The 21,542-nt window shown below is 47.2% G+C and overlaps 1 protein-coding gene across 12 annotated transcripts in view; it reads right to left on the reverse strand.

Moving 5' to 3' along the window:
- The window catches only part of KLC1 (kinesin light chain 1), a 65,679-nt gene that overhangs the window by 4,592 nt on the left and 39,545 nt on the right, over nt 1-21,542 (reverse strand). Inside the window, exons 12-16 of one of the 12 annotated variants that reach the window (XM_032134613.2) lie at nt 19,816-19,924; nt 17,795-17,956; nt 10,015-10,145; nt 4,229-4,295; nt 2,512-3,045 (exon numbers count right to left, since the gene is read on the reverse strand). In XM_032134613.2, the coding sequence (XP_031990504.1) occupies nt 2,980-3,045; nt 4,229-4,295; nt 10,015-10,145; nt 17,795-17,956; nt 19,816-19,924 (535 nt within the window). In that variant the 3' untranslated portion in view covers nt 2,512-2,979. Of the gene's footprint in view, nt 1-2,511; nt 3,046-4,228; nt 4,296-10,014; nt 10,146-10,993; nt 11,582-12,182; nt 12,234-17,794; nt 17,957-19,815; nt 19,925-21,542 lie in introns of those variants that run through there. The other 11 variants (XM_032134616.2, XM_032134614.2, XM_032134615.2 and 8 more) reach the window with 11 other exon arrangements.

Below are 21,542 nucleotides of genomic sequence, written 5' to 3' on the forward strand. Positions count from 1 at the left end.
GGGCTGGCCTGGCAGTCCCAGGAGCACTGACCATCCCCTTAGGGAGGCACCACGCCCTGGGGAGCACAGTCCCGGGCCAGGGCCACGGGTCTTGCCCTGAAGACCCTCCCTCAGGGACCACACGCCCTGACCCTCATTGCCTCACCATATTATAAAACACTAAAACCACTTAAGTTCTTCCCCACAACATTGGGTAACTAATTGTAAACAGAATACACGTCTACATATCAGCCCTAAGACAGCTGGCCCCGCTGCACACGCAGCCTGCCAGCCCTAGCAAGACGTGGTCAGAGCTGGTAAGTGCACTACAGCATTCAGAAATCTGACCACAGTGTACACACAGCTCGCAAGTCAGTGCAAACAGAAGCTAATGACATCCTCCAAGAAAATTCCATACAGTTAGGACAATGGAAAACCTGTTATAGACTGTAACCATACATCATTAGCAATGTTTAATACATCTTACTATAAACACTGAATTTCTAATAACATGATATTCCTAGCAGCTTAATCCAGAAAATAACGATGTGAATCCCTCCAATACTGTAAACACAAGACCAAGTGCTGCCCATGAGAGTGCCCCGTGCCACCCGCGGGCACCACTGGCCTCTGAGGACCCCTGAGCCGCACACTGCTGCTGCTTCAGGGAAGCATTCATGTCACAGGACCTCCCCAGGGGCCTGGTTTCTGCCACAGCTGCACCGACTACCCAGAGATAGGCTGTCCGCCCGCAGACCCAGACGCTCCCATGCCATGGTTGCTGGGGCCGGGGGCTGCACACGGCTGCCGTGGGGGACGCAGTGATTATTTTGACAGCAACTCTGAAGAAACAGGTGTGACTCTCACACGGGGTTCCTCTCACCAGAAAGAACACAGAGAAGGAGGGATGGCTGGGCCCACCACTTCTGTCCTCTGAAGGGAAAAATTCAGACCGCCATATGGGAAATGGCTTAAATCACTGCACTTCTATTGGGTGGGGGGTTCAAACATCGGGGACTCAGGTACTCAGACTCCCTTGCTACCTCCCTCTCTGAAACACGAACCCTCCTTTACGAGCTGGCTTCAGGGAGGCCCCCTGGCTTCTCTTACCCCAACACGCAATGCTCCCACAGCCACAGTGCTGCAGAGGCCACCTCGGCCCTAAAGTCCCAGGGCTGAAGCCAGAGCAGGCTCCACAGAGGCCCCACACAACCTAGTCTGCACCCATCAGACTGAAGAGGTTAAAATTCAACTCCACATTCAGCCCTATATTTATTCCTTCTAAATGCCCTTTTTCCTTTCCAGATAACTGTCACTAAGGGAAGCTGTCTGGGTTCCAAACTCTGCTCACATCCTCACAGGGACAAGGCACACCCACCACAAGGGAAGCTCCGGAGCCCCCCTGCCTGTGGCACAGACGTAGCCCACTACGGGGGCAGCCACAGCACCTGTCAAGGGAAGCAGCTGTACAACCCCCTTTTTTTGGGGGGGTGGCTTCCCACAACCCGTCAAATTATATATATATATATGGGGGTTTTTTGGTAGACACAGGGACTCGCTATGTTGCCCAAGCTGTTCTTGAACTGGGCTCAAGTGATCCTCCCGCCTCAGCCTCCCAAAGTGCTAAGATTATAGCATTACTGGTATGAACCACCGCACCCAGCCATATATATATATAATCTAACATTTTTTCTTTTAATCCCATCCACTATTACAGAACCTATCAAATTTTCTTTAACACCTCTATGTAGCATTTAGAAAGTAAGCTCCTGATCCATCAGAATCTCCAAGAATGGAGTCAGGAGCCTCAGAAAAGGAGCCACGGCCACAGGTGAGCAGCTCGGGGACAACGCTGGCCCCACAGGGCAGCTCCTGTGCCAGGCACTCGCTGGTGACTACATGGAGCTTGTCTTGTGGAACCACACGTTTTCACAAACACAGCAGTCCTGCGACATGAGATGGGATGAAATGAAACTTTTAAAGGTATTTTAAAGTCTAGCCTTGTAACAAAACCCCGGGACACTCTGTCCCCAGCCTTTGTGCCCCACAGGGAGCTTCTAGGGGCTGAAGGCGACAAGTGTGAGCCTCTGCTGTGCCGCCACCCGCCCTGTTACATGACAGCGGCAAGCTGACCTTTCACACGATGGCCGGTGTTTCACAGACCGCCCCTCCATCCCGCAGCCTAGTCGGCTGGCATGAAGGTGGCGCTTCTGAGCTTCAGCCTTTGGAATCACTCATCACCTCGGCATCTGTTTTGTATGCTCTTTACCTATGGACTAGTCTGTGGACGGCTAAGAAATACGGCCTCAGCATTGAATTGCAAAGGTTCCTGTCAGAGTCCACCGTGCTCCCTCATTCTATAAAGCTTAAGCTTTTAAAAAGATGAGACAAAAAAAAAAAAAATGGAAACCACTCTATGGAGCCGTTTTCAGGGGCATCCAGGAGAGAGAAACTGCCGAAATCATAGGGCCCCAAGAGACCCGGAAGATGCTCCTGCTGGGAAGGAATTCACTTCCCACTGACCAGTGTCTGCTAAGCTTCAGGCTTTACTGCCATAGATCACTAAATGCCTATCATTCTGAAAGGGGTACTTTATGTTTCCAGATTCTTAATTTACAGCCTTATTACAATATTACAATTTAAAAGAGGGTTTGGTGTCATGGCAAAAAGGTGGCAGGCAGGAAATGCAACAGCATCGGTGAGCAGGAACCAATCCCCAGCGTGCTGAAGCCACCTCAGCGCCGCCTCGGCCTCCCTGAGCCAGCCTGGCCGGGTCACGGTCGGGGCGGCTCCTGGCACTGGGGCTGCAGGCCAGGTAACAGAATGCTGGGGCACGGCCGCCCGGGTGTTTTGAAAAGGCACCTCCAAGGTTGGTGGACGTCACTATCTAGGAAAGGAAGCCAAGGAGTGCGGCTGGCGCCTCCGGGCAGGGCGGTGAGGGGCGTGGCAGGGCGGGGCGGTCTCACACTCCCAAGGCAGGTTACCTAGCCCTGCCGGCCCTCAGTGGGCCAGGTCAGTGTGGCTGGCACTCAGAGCTCGCGAGTCGGCCAGACAATTATTTCGTTCCTGCATGAAAAAACAAATAGAAAAATTACACTTAACCAGGACTTCAAATGATGCCAGCTTCAAATGGCCTCAGGCCTAACAGTACCAGCTGCACAGCTAAATCTAGGTTGGCACTCGAGAGGCCCAGGGGTCAATGTGCATGTGGAAACTCCAAGAAACCGCAGGGCAAAACACTGGGTCAGCCACAGAACCCTGTAAAATGAAGAGACTTTCTTTCCTCGTCATTACGGGTGCTTCAAGCAATATGTCCAGCACCCTACAAGCCTCTTTAGCAGCCACCGAGAAGGGGGCTGGGGAAAAGCTTTCCCGAGGTGGCTGCCTCCCAAGAGTGCTGGGGGATAGGTCGGGGCACTGGCCTGTCTGCGAGGATTAGTGGATCTGGACAACTGGGAGGGCAGTGCCTGGCCACTGTCACGAGCTCTCAGCACCAGCACAGGGGCAGGGACTGCCAAGTCCCAACAGCTCGAGCTGCCGGGCGGGCTCCAGGCACCTGGCCACCCACTGACAGCCACAGCAAAGGTCGGAGTGGATGAAAACTCAAACAGCCTCCGTGATGGGGAAGGAAGCCAGTACTTTCAGGCACCTGGCCAGCCGCTGACAGCCACACAAAGGGCGAATGAATGAAGACTCGAAAGGGCCTCCGTGATGGGGAAGGGAGGCAGTACTTTCAGATGTAAACCTGATGTGTCTGCGTGAGACCTGAACAGCTTCACCAAGTGCTTAAGATTTTAGTGTCGAATTGACAACACGTTAGTCATCATGTTAACAGAGTTTTGAATAGTTTTGAACGCTGAACAGCAGCTTAAGTAGAGAATTATTAATAGTTATAAACTTAGTAGAGGCTAAAATCAAACAAGCTAATCATACAAACTAGTAATTGGTCAAGCTTTGATAGTACTTCAACAGAATAAATTAATTAGGTTAAACTATTTTTAAAGACCATTTGAGATCATTAATATTCTGAGAATGTTAACAGTGTGAACATGCCCATAATTCACCTAATCGGTGGTTAAGCAGAATATTAAAAATACTACTGTCACAACTGTCTGTCTAGGAACAGACGTGGCAGCGGCCCCAGCCCTCTCCAGGAGGAGGGGCCGAGCAGGGGCCGGGCACGGGTCTGCAGCAGACCTGCCAGCATGGTCTGCGCAGCCTAGGACACAACTCGGGGTAGGCTCCTTACTTGAAAGCGATCTTCAGCAGCCTTGCCACCCACGTTAAGGACATTCAGAGAGCTGGCACGCTTCATGCTGCAACCCGGACACGGACATGCAAGGACAAACGATCAGCACATCGGTCAACCAGCAACAGGAAGCACAAGCAAAGCCCCCTCCAAGGCCTCTGTGACAATGGGGGCTCTCGGGACCTTGCCTTCATCTTGCTTGGGTAACAGGGGAGTCCTATGTCTCACTCTATTTAGTGCCCAGGAGAAAAGACCACAGCTTCTCTGCATCTTTCACAGCAAAATGCTTCTTTCAAAGTACCATATGCAAACTCAAAATGTCCTTAGACTTGCACTTTTAAAAAGTGGCTCATCTAGACTGGGTACAGTGGCTCAAGCCTGTAATCCCAACGCTTTGGAAGGCCAAGGCAGGAGGATCACTTAAGCCCAGGAGTTCACGACCATCCTGGGTAACATGGGGAAACCCCATCTCTACAAAAATAAAAATAAAAAAATTAGCCCAGTGTGGTGGCACACATCTGTCATCCCAGCTGCTCGGCAGGCAGAGGTGGAGGATCACTTGAGCCCAGGAGGTCAAGGCTGCAGTGAGCCATGATCGCACCACTGCACTCCAGCCTGGGAGACAGAGCAAGACCCTGTCTCTCTTTAAAACAAAACAAAACAAAACACCAGCTGTGGTGGCTCACACCTGTAATCCTAGCAATTTGGGAGGCAATCTGAGCTCAGGAGTTTGAGACCAGCCTGAGCAACACGGTGAAACCCCATCTCTACCAAAATACAAAAAATTAGCCGGGCATGGTGGCATGTGCCTGTAATTCCAGCTACTTGGGAGGCTGAGGCGGGAAAAATCATTTGAACCCAGGAGGCGGAGGTTGCAGTGAGCTGAGATCACGCCACTGCACTCCAGCCTGCGCAAGAGGGAGACTCCATCTACCAAAAAAAAAAAAAAAAAAAGCCAGGCGTGGTGGCTCATGCTTGTGATCCCAGCACTCTGGGAGACGAGACTGAGGCGGGTGGATCACTTGAAGCCCAGAGTTCACAACCAGCCTGGGCAACATGGTGAAACCCTGTCTCTACTAAAAACGCAAAAAATTAGCCAGGCATGGTGGTACACACCTGTAATCCCAGCTACTCTGGAGGCTGAGGCACAAGATTCACTTGAGCCCAGGAGGCAGAGGTTGCAGTGAGCTGAGATCACTCCACTGTACTCCAGCCTGGGTGACAGAGCAAGACTCTGTCTCAGAAACAAAATAAATAAATAAAATAAAAGGTGAACCATCTGGGAGCAGAGAGGCTCTGCCTTCAGTCTGATGGTTTTCAGGGAGGGCGCTCAAGGGCTCATGTCAGACTCATCACCATTAAGGGATCACGAAGAGACACTCAAAACTCACTGCTAAGAGAAGATGCATAAATATACTGTCTGTTTTTTATCTTCCTATATTAAAAGCTGGGAAATCAACTTTATTGTTAGTAAAATAAACTCTGAAGCCAGTATTTCTCTACTTAGAAAGCAAAATTTACAATAAAGTCATGGCTCTCCATTTAAAGAAATACAGGGATTTATACATCTATTTACTTTTCCTCCCATCTGATGTATTTAAAAGACTTGATGAAATAGCCTATAAATAATCTATAACTTAAATGATGGATAGTCATAAAATGACTATCATTGTTCACCACCATGGATGCCTTTGAACATAAACTCACCTGAAGTTTTAAAGCTAAAGCAGCCGATACTGAGGGTTACTTAAATTCTGAACGTGAACTGCATGCAACATGGACGGCGAACGTGAGCACAGCAGTTCCTGGGCAAGCCAAGGACGGCGGCTGTGAGGCTGAGGCACAGGCTTGAGGGGTGACAGGGACAGCCTCACACAGGACACCGGGATGAGGCTGAAAGCCCAGGGCACCCGCCCGTGTGTCAGCAGTGCTGTGAGCACAGCGCCTGGCACATGGCAGATACTCAGCCAGCCCCTGCCGAACAACTGCACCAAAAGCAAGACCTGAGTTTCCTTATCCCCAAGCAAAACTCACCCCTAAAATGTCCCAACCAGGGCAAAACAAAAACACCCCAGTGAAGCCCACAGCAGACACTGCTGGAGCCTCAACAGGTTTTCCTCCACCCAGAACCACTCAAGAACAAACGATAAAATCAAACCAAATCACAAGTAAATTATCATGACATACTCAATTATTCTTGCTATAAAGTGGCCATTAACTCTTTTTTTTTTTTTTTTTGAGACGAAGTTTCACTTCATCGCCCAGGCTGGAGTACAGTGGTGTGATCTTGGCTCACTGCAACCTCTGCCCCACTGGGTTCCAGTGATTCTCCTGCCTCAGCCTCCTGAGTAGCTGGGACCACAGGCATGCACCACCTGGCCCAGCTAATTTTTGTATTTTTAGTAGAGACGGGGTTTTGCCATGTTGGCCGGGCTGGTTTCAAACTCCTGATCTCAAGTGATCCACCCGCCTAGGCCCCCCAAAGTGCTGGGATTGCAGGCATCGGCCACTGCACCTGGCCGCCATTAACTCTTTTTAAAAGAGCTACACAACCTTCCCTCAAACCCCCTTTTACGAAACGAAAGAACAACTCGAATCCTCAACGTCTCTTCCTGTTTGAACACGTGGCATTCAAAACCTTTCAGTACAGTAACTGTTAGGAGTCAGCCAATCAGCAAGCTGCAAACACCCTGGTCCTTCAGCGATTCTCAAAAAGTGGCCCCGGCCGGGCGCGGTGGCTCAAGCCTGTAAACCCAGCACTTTGGGAGGCCGAGGCGGGCGGATCACGAGGTCAGGAGATCGAGACCATCCTGGCTAACACGGTGAAACCCCGTCTCTACTAAAAATACAAAAAATTAGCCGGGCGTGTTGGCGGGCGCCTGTAGTCCCAGCTACTCGGGAGGCTGAGGCAGGAGAATGGCGTGAACCCGGGAGGCGGAGCTTGCAGTGAGCCGAGATCGCACCACTGCACTCCAGCCTGGGGGACAGAGAAAGACTCCGTCTCAAAAAAAAAAAAAAAAAAAAAAAGTGGCCCCGGGCCGGCAGCCCCAGCACCGTGGGAACTTGTGTGAAATGCAAATTCTGAGATCAGGGACTCAGGAATTGGAAACTCAGGGGTGGGGCCTTACAGTCTCTGTCTGAACAAACCCTCCAAAAGATGTCTGAGACTACTGTCTAGTTAATAAAAACAGTCACTCTCATTTGGAAAGATTATTCAGTTGTATGCATTTTACGGGATGCAATTTCCAAAGTCATGTAGAAAACGTTAGTCTGTGCAAGTGTGTGCATCTATGTCACATGGGTCAGGCTGGCAGTGCTATAGCCCCATGAACACTGACCACAGTTCTAACACTGGGAACTGGTCACACATTGCTACATTTTTATCACGGCAAAGACACAAAACACGAAAAAACAGAACAATTCTGAGAGCTGTCATGTGGGAGTGTGGTCCAAGTTATAACACTCAGCACCAGAACTGGACTCTGCACTTAACAGGCTTCAAAACCTAAGAACCTCAAACAATCCGTGTGTTCCCCTCCAGGAATTAAATAATGTCCAGAATGCTCTCTCTGGGGCATCATGTAATTCCTGGAGGGGATCTGAGAGCTGCTGCGTGACTCATCACATCATTCCAAGGGAGGGACACCAAGCAGTCACGCAGCACTGCTCAGACCCTCTCAACGCTGTAAGAAGAAATGTGCAATCTCAAAATTCATCAAGAGGCAGATAGTAATCTTATCATTTTGGTTCTGGAAATCTGTAAACATTTTAAAATAAGATCACTATTCCAAAGGCAATTTAAAATCTATTTCCCCCAAATAAGAGTTCATTTGTTTCATTGTAAGCAATTTGCTGCTAAGTCCCCATAAACTTCCAGAAGTCCAGTCTTCAAACCCTGGGATCTTCCAGGGAGTTTTCTGAATGAACATTCGTGGGGCTCCTAAAACTCCCTCTAGAAATGGGCTGGAAAACAGTTGTGAGAAGCTCCCTATAAAAGCCACGTCACTCCTCTTGCCTCAGGCCTGCACCTCTCTCACAGCCATGAAGCGAAGTCTCCATCCTCAACAGAGACTCCCACAGGGACACCAAGCAGAGAAGAGGGTGAGCCCTACTACCAAGGGGCTGGGCCATCTCTGGCCACCCCGCACCCTGGCCGTGTATGGCAGCAGTTCTAAGGGCTTAGGTTATCAGGGATACTGGGAGGGATGAAAAAGTGGACATACTTTTTTTAAAATAGCTTTTAATCCCAGCAATTTGGGAGGCCGAGACGGGAGGATCACCTGAAGTCAGGAGTTCGAGACCAGCCTGGCTAACATGGTGAAACCCCGTTTCTACTAAAAATACAAAAAACTAGCAGGTGTGGTGGCGTGTGCCTGTAATCCCAGCTACTCGGGAGGCTGAGGCAGGAGAATCACTTGAACCCAGGAGGCAGAGGTTGCAGTGAGCCAAGATGGTGCCATTGCACTCCAGCTTGGGGAACAAGAACGAAACTCCGTCTCAAAAAAAAAAAAAAAAGACAAAGTAACAAAACAACTGATCAGGCAGATAACTTTATTATTTCCAGTATGTTCTCCAGAAGAACTCGGTTTCACCATCCTGAGGTGATCAGACTTCTTACTCACAGAACTTAAAGTGGGATCACTTGTAAAACAGTTTTACCAGGAATCAATCTCTAAAAAGTCGGTACCATTTAGGAAGTCAGAGTTACACAGAATGGCTGGCAAAAGCCTGCCTCATGAGAAATATGTCCAAGCCAGGAGCAGCTGCCCAGAGGTGACCCTGGACACTGCGGCAGGGACAATCTGTCAACTTTGTGCACCATATTAAAAACAAAGGGGCCAGGCGCGGTGGCTCACGCTTGTAATCCCAGCACTTTGGGAGGCCGAGGTGGGCGGATCACGAGGTCAGGAGATCGAGACCACGGTGAAACCCCGTCTCTACTAAAAATACAAAAAATTAGCCGGGCGTGGTGGCGGGCGCCTGTAGTCCCAGCTACTCGGAGAGGCTGAGGCAGGAGAATGGCGTGAACCTGGGAGGCGGAGCTTGCAGTGAGCCGAGATCGCGCCACTGCACTCCAGCCTGGGTGATAGAGCGAGACTCCGTCTCAAAAAAAAAAAAAAAAAGAAAAAAAAAACAAAAAAAAAAAAAAAAAAAAGAAAAAAAAAACAAAGGATATCTTAAGAACCAAATTCCTTTGACAACTTAAATGTTATTTTTCAAAAGACTCTAAGACCCTTGACTCAAACCATTTTTTAAACATATGAAAAGCCTGAGGTTTTGAAAATCACCTTATAATAAAGTCTTAAAAGTTCTGATCCTATTTGAAACCATTTTTCTCCCTATTATAATACCGTATGAGATTTAATATAGTCGTAGCTAACATATCTGATTTAAAAGATTAAAAATGTTAAAGAATTTAAACTAATGCTAATTTAAAAAATAACGCATATCTAAGTAAACAAGTTCAAAATGCTCAATGTTTTCATATAAATTCCCACATTTTGTTGCTAAGGCTTTCTTAGAACATGTGATAGAATCAAAAAATTCCATAAATTTCTTTTAAAGGTATTCGCCCTTTAGCCACTAACAGGAAGTTACCCAATTACTTCTCAACCTATCCTGGGAAAAACCTAGGCGGCAACTATGAAACCCTTCCGTTGTGAGAATACGAGAACCAACTGGAGTGTCCTTCCTGAAGTCTGTGGGTGAGGAAGGCTGCGCTAGGAAGAGAAGCGGCCCAGCGGCCGGCGTGCAGGGGAGTCGGGAGAGCTGGAAGAGATAGTTACCCGGGGTTCTTTGGCTCACTCTCTCGTGAACTTCCTCCCTTCAGCTTCCTAACCAGCTTCTCACTGCTGCGTCTAATGGAAGCCCGGAGTTTGCTAAAGGAACCACTGCGTTTTAAAGATCCAGTGCCATCCTGAAAAAAACGTGAACAAACGTGAAGCTGCAGGTGGTTCTCCCTCCCTCCCACAGGAGCCACACCGGGTGCAAATAAGAGCTCCACCAAGGCCGCCCTGCTTGCCAGCAGCTCACTGCTGACAGAGTCTTGCAGAAACCACCAATTACCATGTACGTGAATATACTTTTAACTAGAAATTATTCTTTTTAAATTTCGTTAAAGATAATCCAATGATCATGAAAACCTTTGGACATAAGGAAGCTCATTCAAACAAGTCATTGCATCCCAAAAGCAATGTGAATCCTGCTATTTTGAGACAAAAGCCAACACGCAAAGTCTCAAGAAAATTAAAGCAGCTTCTAAGAATATCATCAAAATCGACTTCCACATTTAACAGATACGTGAGCATCTGGCCCAAGTAACACAGTACAGGACCCAAAGCATTTGGATCTGACAGAGGCTCTTCAACAGTTTCGTCTAAATGCAATAGTTGGAGGTACTGTTTCCTTCAGTAAATTTTACACAACAGTTTCATTAAATGTTAACTATCAAGGTGGTTGGAAAATTAAATAAAATGCTCATTCTATACAAATAACTAAAAATCCTCAGACAACCTGGTAGGGAGGTGAGAGTGCCCAGCTCTCATCTTAATTGATTCAGGTATTAAGTGAAATACTTGGCAGTATCTGAACATGAAAATAAAAAACACAGAGTGAAGAAGATGTGCATACAGCAGCATTTCTTCTTGGAAGGAACTCCTTGGTGAGATGAATTGTCACCCCATGACCCCTAGCAGCTGTGCCATGTGGCGTTTCATGGATAAAGAGTGAGAAGTTCTACCAAGCAGACAGACACCAAGACACAGGTCAGTCGGAGTGAGTTTATTAGAAGTTAGAAAGACACAAATACACAAATCACTGAGCACTTCAAGATTAGTAGAGAAAAGCAGAATGCCCAAATTTCACACACAGACTACACAGCAAATGCTACTGGGGCGTATCCTAGGGAGACCCGGAGTCCGAGCCGGGCCCCCAGGGCTCTAAGTACCACGGAGCACGTGCGGCACATGCCTTGCTCTAAGGCTTAGTTATATCAACAGGTCACTGTCATGCCATTGCAACAACACCTTGTGTGACACTTAACTACCTGTTATCAAAGTGAACAGCTAATCGCTCTTAATTTTTAAACTCGTGTATTACACAGTAAATGGATTTTATTAATACAATTTATATTACTAAGTACATATCTGGCAAAGCTACATGTATACAGAAATCAGGAACCCCCCCAAAAAGGACAGCAGCACCGAAAGGAATGGCCAGTTCACAGAGAGGTGCAGCTCTGACAAGATCCTAGGGGCTGCTAGACACAGCGCGCAGCACTGGAGAGAGAAGGGAAGCTGCGGGAGACGCCACCCGTCATGCAGGAGACAGTGTGAGAGTCACGGGCGGCTAGGCCTGTCAGACAGAAAGGAGAGAGAAAACCCACGTGAAACCGCGGCGAGGAAAGGCAACAGGCTCTGCATAACAGCCTGGCTTACAGTATTTCTAGGTCACAAGTCTCAGCAGCCTTCTGAGTGGCTTTAGGACTGGGATGACCTTCTGCCTGCTTCTACCAGCCCAGCATAAAGTAGGTGCTGGGCCTCGTGGTGCATTTCACAGAATCCAGACTGGTCCATTCCCAATGGTCATCAAAGTAAATTTCAACACTTTAAGCATAAAGACTGGCAATGTATTAGAAATCTCCTTGACACTTGGTGTAAAAGGCTTTACAAGCAACTGTACATAAGGAGATTATGCAATGAAAAACATAGGGACCAAAATAAAGGCTACAGGTATGACTTTCATTCTCTTAAAAACACATTTTAGACATTTCAGAAACTTTAGGAAACCACGGACTTTAAAAGTCTACAGCCCATTTTAAACATGCAGTTGATAATCCAAAAGAAAGTCAATTTCCACAGGCAGCAATGCGTCCTGGGTCCTGCCAGATTGGAAAGCCGACGTCTCGACAGAAGCACCAGACAGCAGGGCCTGCGCCCCGCCCGCTCGGACTCACCATGGGACGCTGAGCAAGTCATTTAACCAGCCCGAGCTTCATTTTTCTCATCTTTAAAATGGAAAAATAACACTTGTTACCAACACCTCAAAAACGTGGGGAGGACAAGAAAACATAAGTTTTTGCTGCTCTTTAGAAAAAGGATGCTAAAATGCTAACATATCGTCATTAACAGTGCAGCCCTTGCTGTTCATTTCAAAACTCAGTGCTACACTACAGCAGTGTTATAATACACCTGAACTAAATACTTGGCAGAACACAGAAGATTCGTTTCACTCAGATTCAAAAGTATTTCATGTGACACACACACACACACACACACGCTCACTCACGCTCTCTCTCCCCTCTGCAGCTGCTGGAGTAGCAAGCTGACAGCTGACAGCTGGGCAATGGGCCCAGGAGTCCCAGAATTGGGGTCCGACCCAGCTGCCTCCTCCTCCCTGAGCCTCTGCAGATCCAGACCACACCTGGGGTTGGCAATGGAGCAGGTCTGCCCCACTCTGGGTCAGTCTGCCTGCTTCCCTGAACTTGCCACCTGAGGACCTTGGCTGTGAGAACCAGGGGGAAGGCCGGTGGCTGCCCTGGCCCAGGCAGATTTCCATTCAACTGGACTTCAGGGCCTGGGAGGATTCACTGCATTCTAACAGCTTAAGAAACTGTCTACCTCTTTATATTACTGGGAAAGAATATTCACATTACAAAGGTGGGTTATCTGAGCAGGATTAATAGGATAATGTTCACAGTTTAAAAATATGCAGTCATCGTTATTATCTATATACAGTGGGATCTCAGATAATTTGGCGCTTTTTAAGTTTATTTATTTTTGGCATATTCTAGTTGTCTTACTAGTGTAATTTGAGACAGATTCTGGCTCTGTTGCCCAGGCTGGAGTGCAGTGGCATGATCTTGGCTCAATGCAGCCTCCACCTACTGGGTTCAAGCGATTCCCTGCCTCAGCCTCCTGAGTAGCTGGGATTACAGACGCGCGTGACCATGCCTGGCTGGTTTTTGTTTTTTTTTTAGTACAGACGAGTTTTCACCATGTTGGCCAGTCTGGTCTCGAACTCCTGACCTCAAGTGATCCACCTGCCTCGGCCTCCCAAAGTCCTGGGATTACAGCATGAGCCACCTCGCCCAGCCCTTAGTGTAATTTTTTAAAAATAAAAATTCATCTATTTCTAAACATATATTCCATTCCCCAATCATCCTAGGTAAGAATTTGGTGTATTCGAAATGTGTAGAAATCGTAACATGGGAAAAGAATGGCAAGATGGAGAGAGGCTGCTGACCTGCGGACAGACAAAGGTGGTGCAGCTGGGAGGCAGACCTCGGGCTCTACCTAGGATAGAGCATGTGTGATGTGGCTCTGTGTGTCTCATGCGACCACTGTAAAGACAGCTGCTTAATGATGAGACAGCCCAAGGGGCTCCCACATCCCAACAGGGACCTGGTGCTGGTGGCTGACACATGCACATCACACCATGAACATGAAGCCACACGGACAGCAGTTATAGGAGGCCCAGTTTTAACCAGAAAAGGATTTCTGTGCACAATGCAGCTGCATTTTCAGAGGCAAGACCATGAGAGAGAGCCAACTGAGACTCACAGTGACAGCGGCTTCCAGATCTGCATGCGTCACACGAAAACGAGGTCACAGAAGTGCCGCTGTCAAGTCGTTTAATCATAGTCCCTACGGTGTGTACCTAAAAGAAGAGAACTGTCCTTCCCTGGACAAACCACCCACCAGGTCGAGACTCCGATCCAGACACTCCCTGCACATTACCAGCATCTGTCACTGCCTGATTTCCTTCTCAGTTCTGTGTGACACCAACGCTCAGGGCCCACGGGGGACGATTATCATTAACCAGTTTGTCCTTTCTTTGACCACATAACTCTTTGTTTTAAATGTTACTTATGAATATTGAGAAAAACTGAGTCCAATATCTGGTGTATGTGGTTATTATAACTTAATCAAAAGCTGTCACATTCATTCCTGGCAGTCACTTCTGCTGAAGCTGTAACTTCCCAACAGGGAGCACAATGTTTTTCCCTATGGTAGTAGTTTTCAACCTTTTAAAAAGCATTAAAATGCCTTTTAGGCTGAGGCAGGAGAATCGCTGGAACCCGGAAGGCAAAGGTTGCAGCGAGCAGAGATTGTACCACCTAACTCCAGCCTGGGCAACCTCCGTCTCAAAAAAAAAAAAAAAAAAACATTATATATATGTATGTATGTATGTATATAAATATGTATATAAATATATATGTATATAAACATATATATGTATATAAATAAAATCGAAATCACATTTTCTCAATATAAATATATAACAAGTTATTCTAATAAATAAAACAAGAACAATAAAGCTGCCTTTATAAAAACCCAAAATTTGAAATCTGAAGTTATAGATAACAGGTATAGTTGTTTTCTTTTTTTTTTTTTTTTTTTTTTTAAACGGGGGTGTGCTTTGTCGCCCAGGCGGGAGTGTTGCGGCGCCATCTCGGCTCACTGCAACCTCTGCCTCCAGGGTTCAAGGGATTCCCCTGCCTTGGCCTCCCAAGTAGCTGGGATTACAGGCGCCTGCTACCATGCCTGGCTAATTTTTGTATTTTTAGTAGAGACAGAGTTTCCCCATGATGGCCAGGCTGGTCTCAAACTACTAACCTCAAATGATCCACCCGCCTCAGCCTCCCAAAGTGGTGGGATTACAGGCATGAGCTACGGCACCCAGCCACAGGTATAGTCTTTTTTTTTTTTTTTTTTGAGACAGAGTCTTGCTCTGTCGCCCAGGCTGGAGTGCAGTGGCGTGATCTTGGCTCACAGCAAGCTCCGCCTCCCGGGTTCACGTCATTCTCCTGCCTCAGCCTCCTGAGTAGCTGGGAATACAGGTGCCCGCCACCATGCACAGCTAATCTTTTATATTTTTAGTAGAGAGGGGGTTTCACCGTGTTGGCCAGGATGGTCTCGATCTCCTGACCTCGTGATCCACCCGCCTCAGCCTCACAAAGTGCTGGGATTACAGGTGTGAGACACCGTGCCCGGCAAGGTATAGTCTTAACATTTACCTCAACACCTAATTTATTTCTCTGTTTTCACTTAATTGCATAATAATACTGAAAAAAATCTTGATGCACACAAATAAGTGGCTACAGTGGTAACAGTTTGCTTTGCAATCTCAGGGAAATTTTCACTTAAACAGAAACAGCATGAGAAACTTTGTTCTAACATCTGTATAAAGACAAACTAATGTGCTGACCTGCACTGTGTTAATATTTAAATCAGACAACATTTAAAATGGGCTCCTTTTATTGTCTCTAATTATCCCTCAATAAAGTTGATTAAACATTAATACCTATGTGCATACTGCCCTACCTTTTAAAAAACAAGTCGGTGGTTTATGCCTGTAATCCTAGCACTTTGGGAGGCCGAGGCGGGCAGATCACGAGGTCAGGAGTTAGAGACCAGCCTGGCCAACATGGTGAAACCCCGTCTCTACTAAATATAAAAAAATTAGCCGGGCGTGGTGGCACACGCCTGTAATCCCAGCTACTCAGGAAGCTGAGGCAGGAGAATTGCTTGAACCAGGAGGCAGAGGTTGCAGTGAGCCGAGACAGTGCGACTGCACTCCAGCCTGGGCGACACAGCAAGACTCCTGTCTAAGGGGGAAAAAAGTGTACTTTGAAAAGAAAATCAAAAGTCGGTCGAGTTTAGCATTCTGCCTCCTCAGAACCTTAGAGCTGTGGGGAGATCGGGTTGGAGGCCAAGGCCTTCCTGTGAAGGCTCTGAGGCAGCCTCAGCTGCCCGCCCAGTGAATTCACTCACTTTATCTAAGACTCCATCTGAAGAGGGGCTGCCTCCACGTGCAAAGTGAGTTTAGGAACCACTGCACTGGACAATTTAAAACTCAAACTGTTTTGGTAGATCACCCGTGGCCAACGCACCCCGGGATGAATTCCATCAAACCTGCAGAGCTACCAAGTATACTGCTCAGGAAAGGGACACACCAGAAACACAGCCTGCGCATAGCCTATAGAATCAGGTGTCCAAAGTGAGAAAGGAGGCGTGGAAGGAGGAAACCAGCAGGCGCGCAGAGGAGCAGCTGCTTTCATCCACAGCAGCGACACTTCCAGCCCGCGGGCCTGACGGGGACACCTGCCCACGAACCCCCTGCAGTGGACACGAGCAGTTCTCCCTCCTCTCTGAGTCCATCTTTAAGATGGTAACAGAGCTCTGAATCGTCACAATTTTATCATCAGATGATTTCATGTCAACATGGACCTAGAAATACTGTCTCAAGAAACTTCCTCCAGAACTTCATTCGAGAGGATCACAATCTGCACCCTGGCTCTAGAGCCTAGATAAAGGACTTGTCCTTCTATACAAAGCATGCAGGTACGACAGCAACCAAGAGAAGAGTACAGTACACAGTTCTGACAGAATGCGGGTGACAGGGAGGCCTGCGGGCCAGGATTTCAGTTTTAGACTACTGCCCAACTGGGGTTGAGTGGGCAAAGCAGATGCTGATTGGTTGTCTTGGCAGAGAGAAAAACCAAAGCAAGAAAGCTGCCAGATAAAGACAGTCAAAGAGAATGTTCTCCCTCAAATTTTACTACTAACATTTTTTATAAAATATTTATTTAGAATGCTAGCTCCTACCAAATTGCTATAGCTATAGAAAATCCTAAAGAATAAAAGGATTTACATTATAAGAAAGCCCAAAACTACAATTTGGCAGAACATCTGTAGAATTATAACTAATCAAACTGCACTACGGCAACTTCAAAAAACCAACTGTGCCCCTAGATGAGTCAAATGTTGCCTTCAACTCTCCCTGACAAAAGCAAAATACCAAAGACACCAGCTTCAGGTATCAAAAAAAAAAAATATCCATGTGCTAAAAAATTCACCAGAGAAAAAATGTCCAGAAGGCCACATGGTCTTTGGCAACCATTGGATAAACAGCAGTGGTTAGGAATTTCCAGGGGCAAACCAGTAAACCCAGAGGGGGCCCTGTGCAGCCTCTCAGGCACATGGCGGGCTGGCAACCAGGAAGAGCCAGCCCCAAAGATCTGGATGCCCTCTCAGGGGAAATGCAGGACGCTCAGGACTGAGGCAGGACATCAAGAGAGCAGCCACCTAAGCTCTTGTTTCTGACCTGTTTTCTAAAAACAAATTCCACTTAAACAGCATCTCCCTTTAAAGCATTTCAACTCATTCTAACAAAATCTAGAGCAGCCTGGTCAGTGAAGTTAGGAGCACTGGAGTTAGCAATGAAATGGGTGAGTTAAAGAAGCGAGTTAGTTATCTGCCACACTGATCCCGATATTAAAATGAAACCAGATAGGGATCATGCTTTAAATAGCCAGGACACTCAATCAGCATTTAAGTGCTCAAAGTTAAGCCAAACAGCTTTCATGGATTCCTGAGAAGAAAATTACCACTTTAAACAAATAACAGACTTCAGTATTAGCAGAAGTGAAGAACTTACAGAAAGCTTAATTGGCACTTAATTTGAGAAAAGCAGAAGGTCTAGCACATGAGACAGGAAGAAGGCCTGGCAAGCGCCACTTGGGGGCGCCTCCCGGAGCACGTGCCCGCTGTGTACTGTACTTACCCCGTTCCACTCTACGCTCATACTCACTTCCTCCCCTCCGTCAGGGCCACTCTCGTACTTGACCACGTCCACGTTGAGGCTCTCACGGCTCCTGCGCTTCTCCATGTTCTCAGGGTCATTGAGCACTTCCGCCACCCTCTGTTTGTGAACATTGTCAAGACCCTGTGAGCCAGGCAGGGGAAAATGGTTTGACCCATTAGCACTTAAGATTTTCTTAGGTATTTCTGAGATACTTCGCTAGAAAAAAAAAAAAGAAAAAAAAACAGTTCTTAATCACTGGAGGGAAAAAAATTGGAACAGTGGTTCCTTGGAGGTGGTGAGGGTGGAGGCAGGGAACTGGAAACACAAAGGACCCCTTAGGGGAACAGTGATGGGGCTTGGATTGCACAGGGCGTGTGCCCGTGTTCAGTTATTCTGGGTCTATACCTAGGACTGCAACTGCTGAGTCATGTGGTTTTCTAAGTTTAACTTTTAGATAAGCCATCAAACTTCTCCAGTGCCTGCACCATTTTACATTCCCACCAGCAAGAAGACATGAGGCTCCAGCCTCTCCACATCCTCACCAAAATGTTATTTTCCATTTGTTCGCTTATTATAGCCAGTCTAGTGGGGATGAGGTGGTATCTCACTGTGATTTCAGTTAATATTTCTATAATGACTAAAGATGTTGAGTATCTTTTCACATGATTGTTGGCTATCTGTGTATCATCTTCAGTAAAATGTCTATTCAGGTCCTTTGCTCATTTTTTAATTGGGTTGTCTTTTTGTCTGGATACCAAAACCTTATGAGATACATCATTTGCAAATATCTTCCCCCATTGCATGGGTGTCCCTTCACTTTTTCTTTTTTTTCTTTTTTCTTTTAGACAGGGTCTCGCTCTGCTGCCCAGACTGGAGTGCAGTGGTACCATCTAAGCTCACTGCAACCTCCACCTCCCGGGCTCAAGCGATCCTCCCACCTCAGACTCCCAAATAGCTGGAACCACAGGCTTGGGCCAACACACCTGGCTAATTTTTAAAAAAAAAAATTTTATAGAGACAAAGTATCACTATGTTGCCCAGGCTGGTTTCGAACTCCTGAGCTCAAGGGATCCTCCCGCCTCAGCCTCCCAAAGCACAGGAATTGCAGGCGTCACCACCACACTCAGTACCCTTTCACTTTCTTGATGATGTCCTTAGATGCACAAGAGCTTTTAACTTCGGTGAATCCAACATATCCAGTTTTTATTTTGCTGTTCATGCTTTTGGGGTCATATTCATGCTATTTTATTTTATTTTAATTTTTGAGACGGAGTCTCGCTCTGTTGCCCAGGCTGGAGTGCAGTGGCGCTATCTCGGCTCACTGCAACCTCTGCCTCCTAAGTTCAAGCGACTCTCCTGCCTTACTCTCCCGAGTAGCTGGGACTACAGGCTTGTGCCACTGCACTGTGTTTTTAGTAGAGATGGGGTTTTGCCATGCTAGCCAGGCTGGTCTCGAACTCCTGACCTCAGGCAATCCACCTACCTCAGCCTCCCAAAGTGCTGGGATTCAGGTGTGAGCCACTGTGCCCAGCCTCATGCTTTTTTTTTAAATTGAGATGGAGTCTCATTCTGTCACCCAGGCTGGAGTGCAGTGGCATGATCTCAGCTCACTGCAGCCTCCACCTCCCAGGTTCAAGCGATTCTCCTGTCTCAGCCTTCCGAGTAGCTGGGATTACAGGATTACAGGCGTGTGCCACCACGCCCAGCTAATTTTTGTATTTTTAGTAGAGACGGGGTTTCACCATGTTGGCCAGGCTGGTCTCGAACTCCTGACCTCAGGTGATCTGCCCACGCTGGCCTCCCGAAGTGCTGGGATTAAAGGTGTGAATCACCACGCCCGGCCTCATGCTCTTTTAAACAATATAGCTTTATTTGTTCAAACTAAAATAATCAACATTTTCTATTTCTAAACCAAGCTTTCAATAAAAGTCATGTAAAAGAGAACCAACCATTCAATTCAAAGTTCCCATGGGCCGGTTAAGGACAGAAGTATGACTAACCTGTTTACGAGACCGCATAGCAGCTTCTTCTAATGTATCTGCAGCTTCAAATTTGCCTTGACGTCTGTAAAGTGCCCCAAGGTTTTTTAGAGTGGTTGTAACAGTTGGACTGTAAGAAAGCACATGACATCCAGAACTATGACATATAAGCTCTGAACAACCACTATCAACAGCACATAATCTAAAGAACTAACAGACTTATGTTTTGGCTTGAATATATTTCAACTTTCTCTTGTACTTTTTTGAAACTGTAAAATTCTAAAGCGTTCTTCCCTCTCAAGTAGCTCTGCCTCCCATGACCCTGGCCCTTCCTGTAGACAGCCCCTTTAGGCCAGGCTAACACCACACTCCATCCAGGCTGAGGCGGCTCTCACAGACCACTGGCCACTCTGTCGACAGAAACATCTGGGCCAGGTCTGTGTGGTGATCAGCATGCTTTCCCTGGAGACAGCTAGGTCTGCGCCAGCAGTAATGACGAACAGTGCTCTGAATGTCGCTGCTCACGTGCTCCCGTCTCCCCTCAAGTACCCGGGAGAAGACAGCAAAGCAGAACCTCCCTATCAGTGGGGTGTGAGGGCAGAGGATAAATGCTTCATGTACCAGGGAAGCAATAAGCAGATGGCTGAGAGGGCAGCTGTGTTTCTGTATTCTTTCTTTTTTATTTGCCAACTGTATCATTGGGCTTGATGTTTCTGCATTCTTGATAGAGCAGACTTACTAAAAAAAATTATAAATAAACCTAGATTCATTTCAGCATAGATAAGTACTTCGAGAGATTTCTGTTCACTTTCTTACAATAGGCATTTTGGGTACAGAAATAAAGAAGCTATTTTCTATGTCTCTGAAACAATTAATCTATGATAAGTGCTATGGGAGCCCTAGAGAGAGTTCAGAGAGTTTTCTGAAAATAGATGAATGGTGGGCTGAGTCTTAAAGGATGAGGAAAGTTAAGAGTGGAAAGACACAGTGGCTCATGCCTGTAATCCCAGCACTTTGGGAGGCCAAGGCGGGTGGATCACCTGAGGTCAGGAGTTCAAAACCAGTCTGGCCAACATGGTGAAACTCCGTCTCTACTAAAAATACAAAAATTAGCCGGGCATGGTGACAGGCTGTAGTCCCAGCTATTCGGGAGGCTGAGGCAGGAGAATCGCTTGAACCTGGGAGGTAGAGGTTGTAGCGAGCCAAGATCGCGCCATTGCACTCCAGCCTGGGTGACAAGCGTGAAACTCTGTCTCAAAAAAATAAATAAAGAGTGGAAAGACAGCAAAACAGGTGGGCCACCTGGACCCAGGGACGGCAGCCATCACAGAGGGCAGTCTGCACAGGCTCGGGCTCAAGAGACAAGGCTCTCGGGCCGGCCACGGAGGGGCCTACACTTCCCTCTGCAGAGGACAAGGTCCCATGGGCTGTGAGGAAAAGGAGTGTGTGTGTGTATTTGCGTCTCCAGTGCTGCGTGTGAGGAGCTGGCTTTCCCAGGCCTGCTGGCACGCTTGTCATGAATTTACTGTATGGTTTCTGCCATTAAAAGTAAAAGTAATGGCAAAATTGCAATTACCTTTGCACCAACCTAATATGATGGTGGGTTTTATACATGTAAATGATCTCATTTACAAAGTTAGTGGGGTTTTTTAAATTGGAATTCGGGAAAAACATGGGACTGTGCACTTAAGGAACACTACACATCGGTCATTTATAAGCTGCCCTGTAGAACACAATTACCTTCCCCC

The sequence above is a fragment of the Hylobates moloch genome, unplaced genomic scaffold, assembly GCF_009828535.3.
Source record: "Hylobates moloch isolate HMO894 unplaced genomic scaffold, HMol_V3 SCAFFOLD_16, whole genome shotgun sequence".
NCBI classification, from domain to species: Eukaryota; Metazoa; Chordata; class Mammalia; order Primates; family Hylobatidae; genus Hylobates; species Hylobates moloch.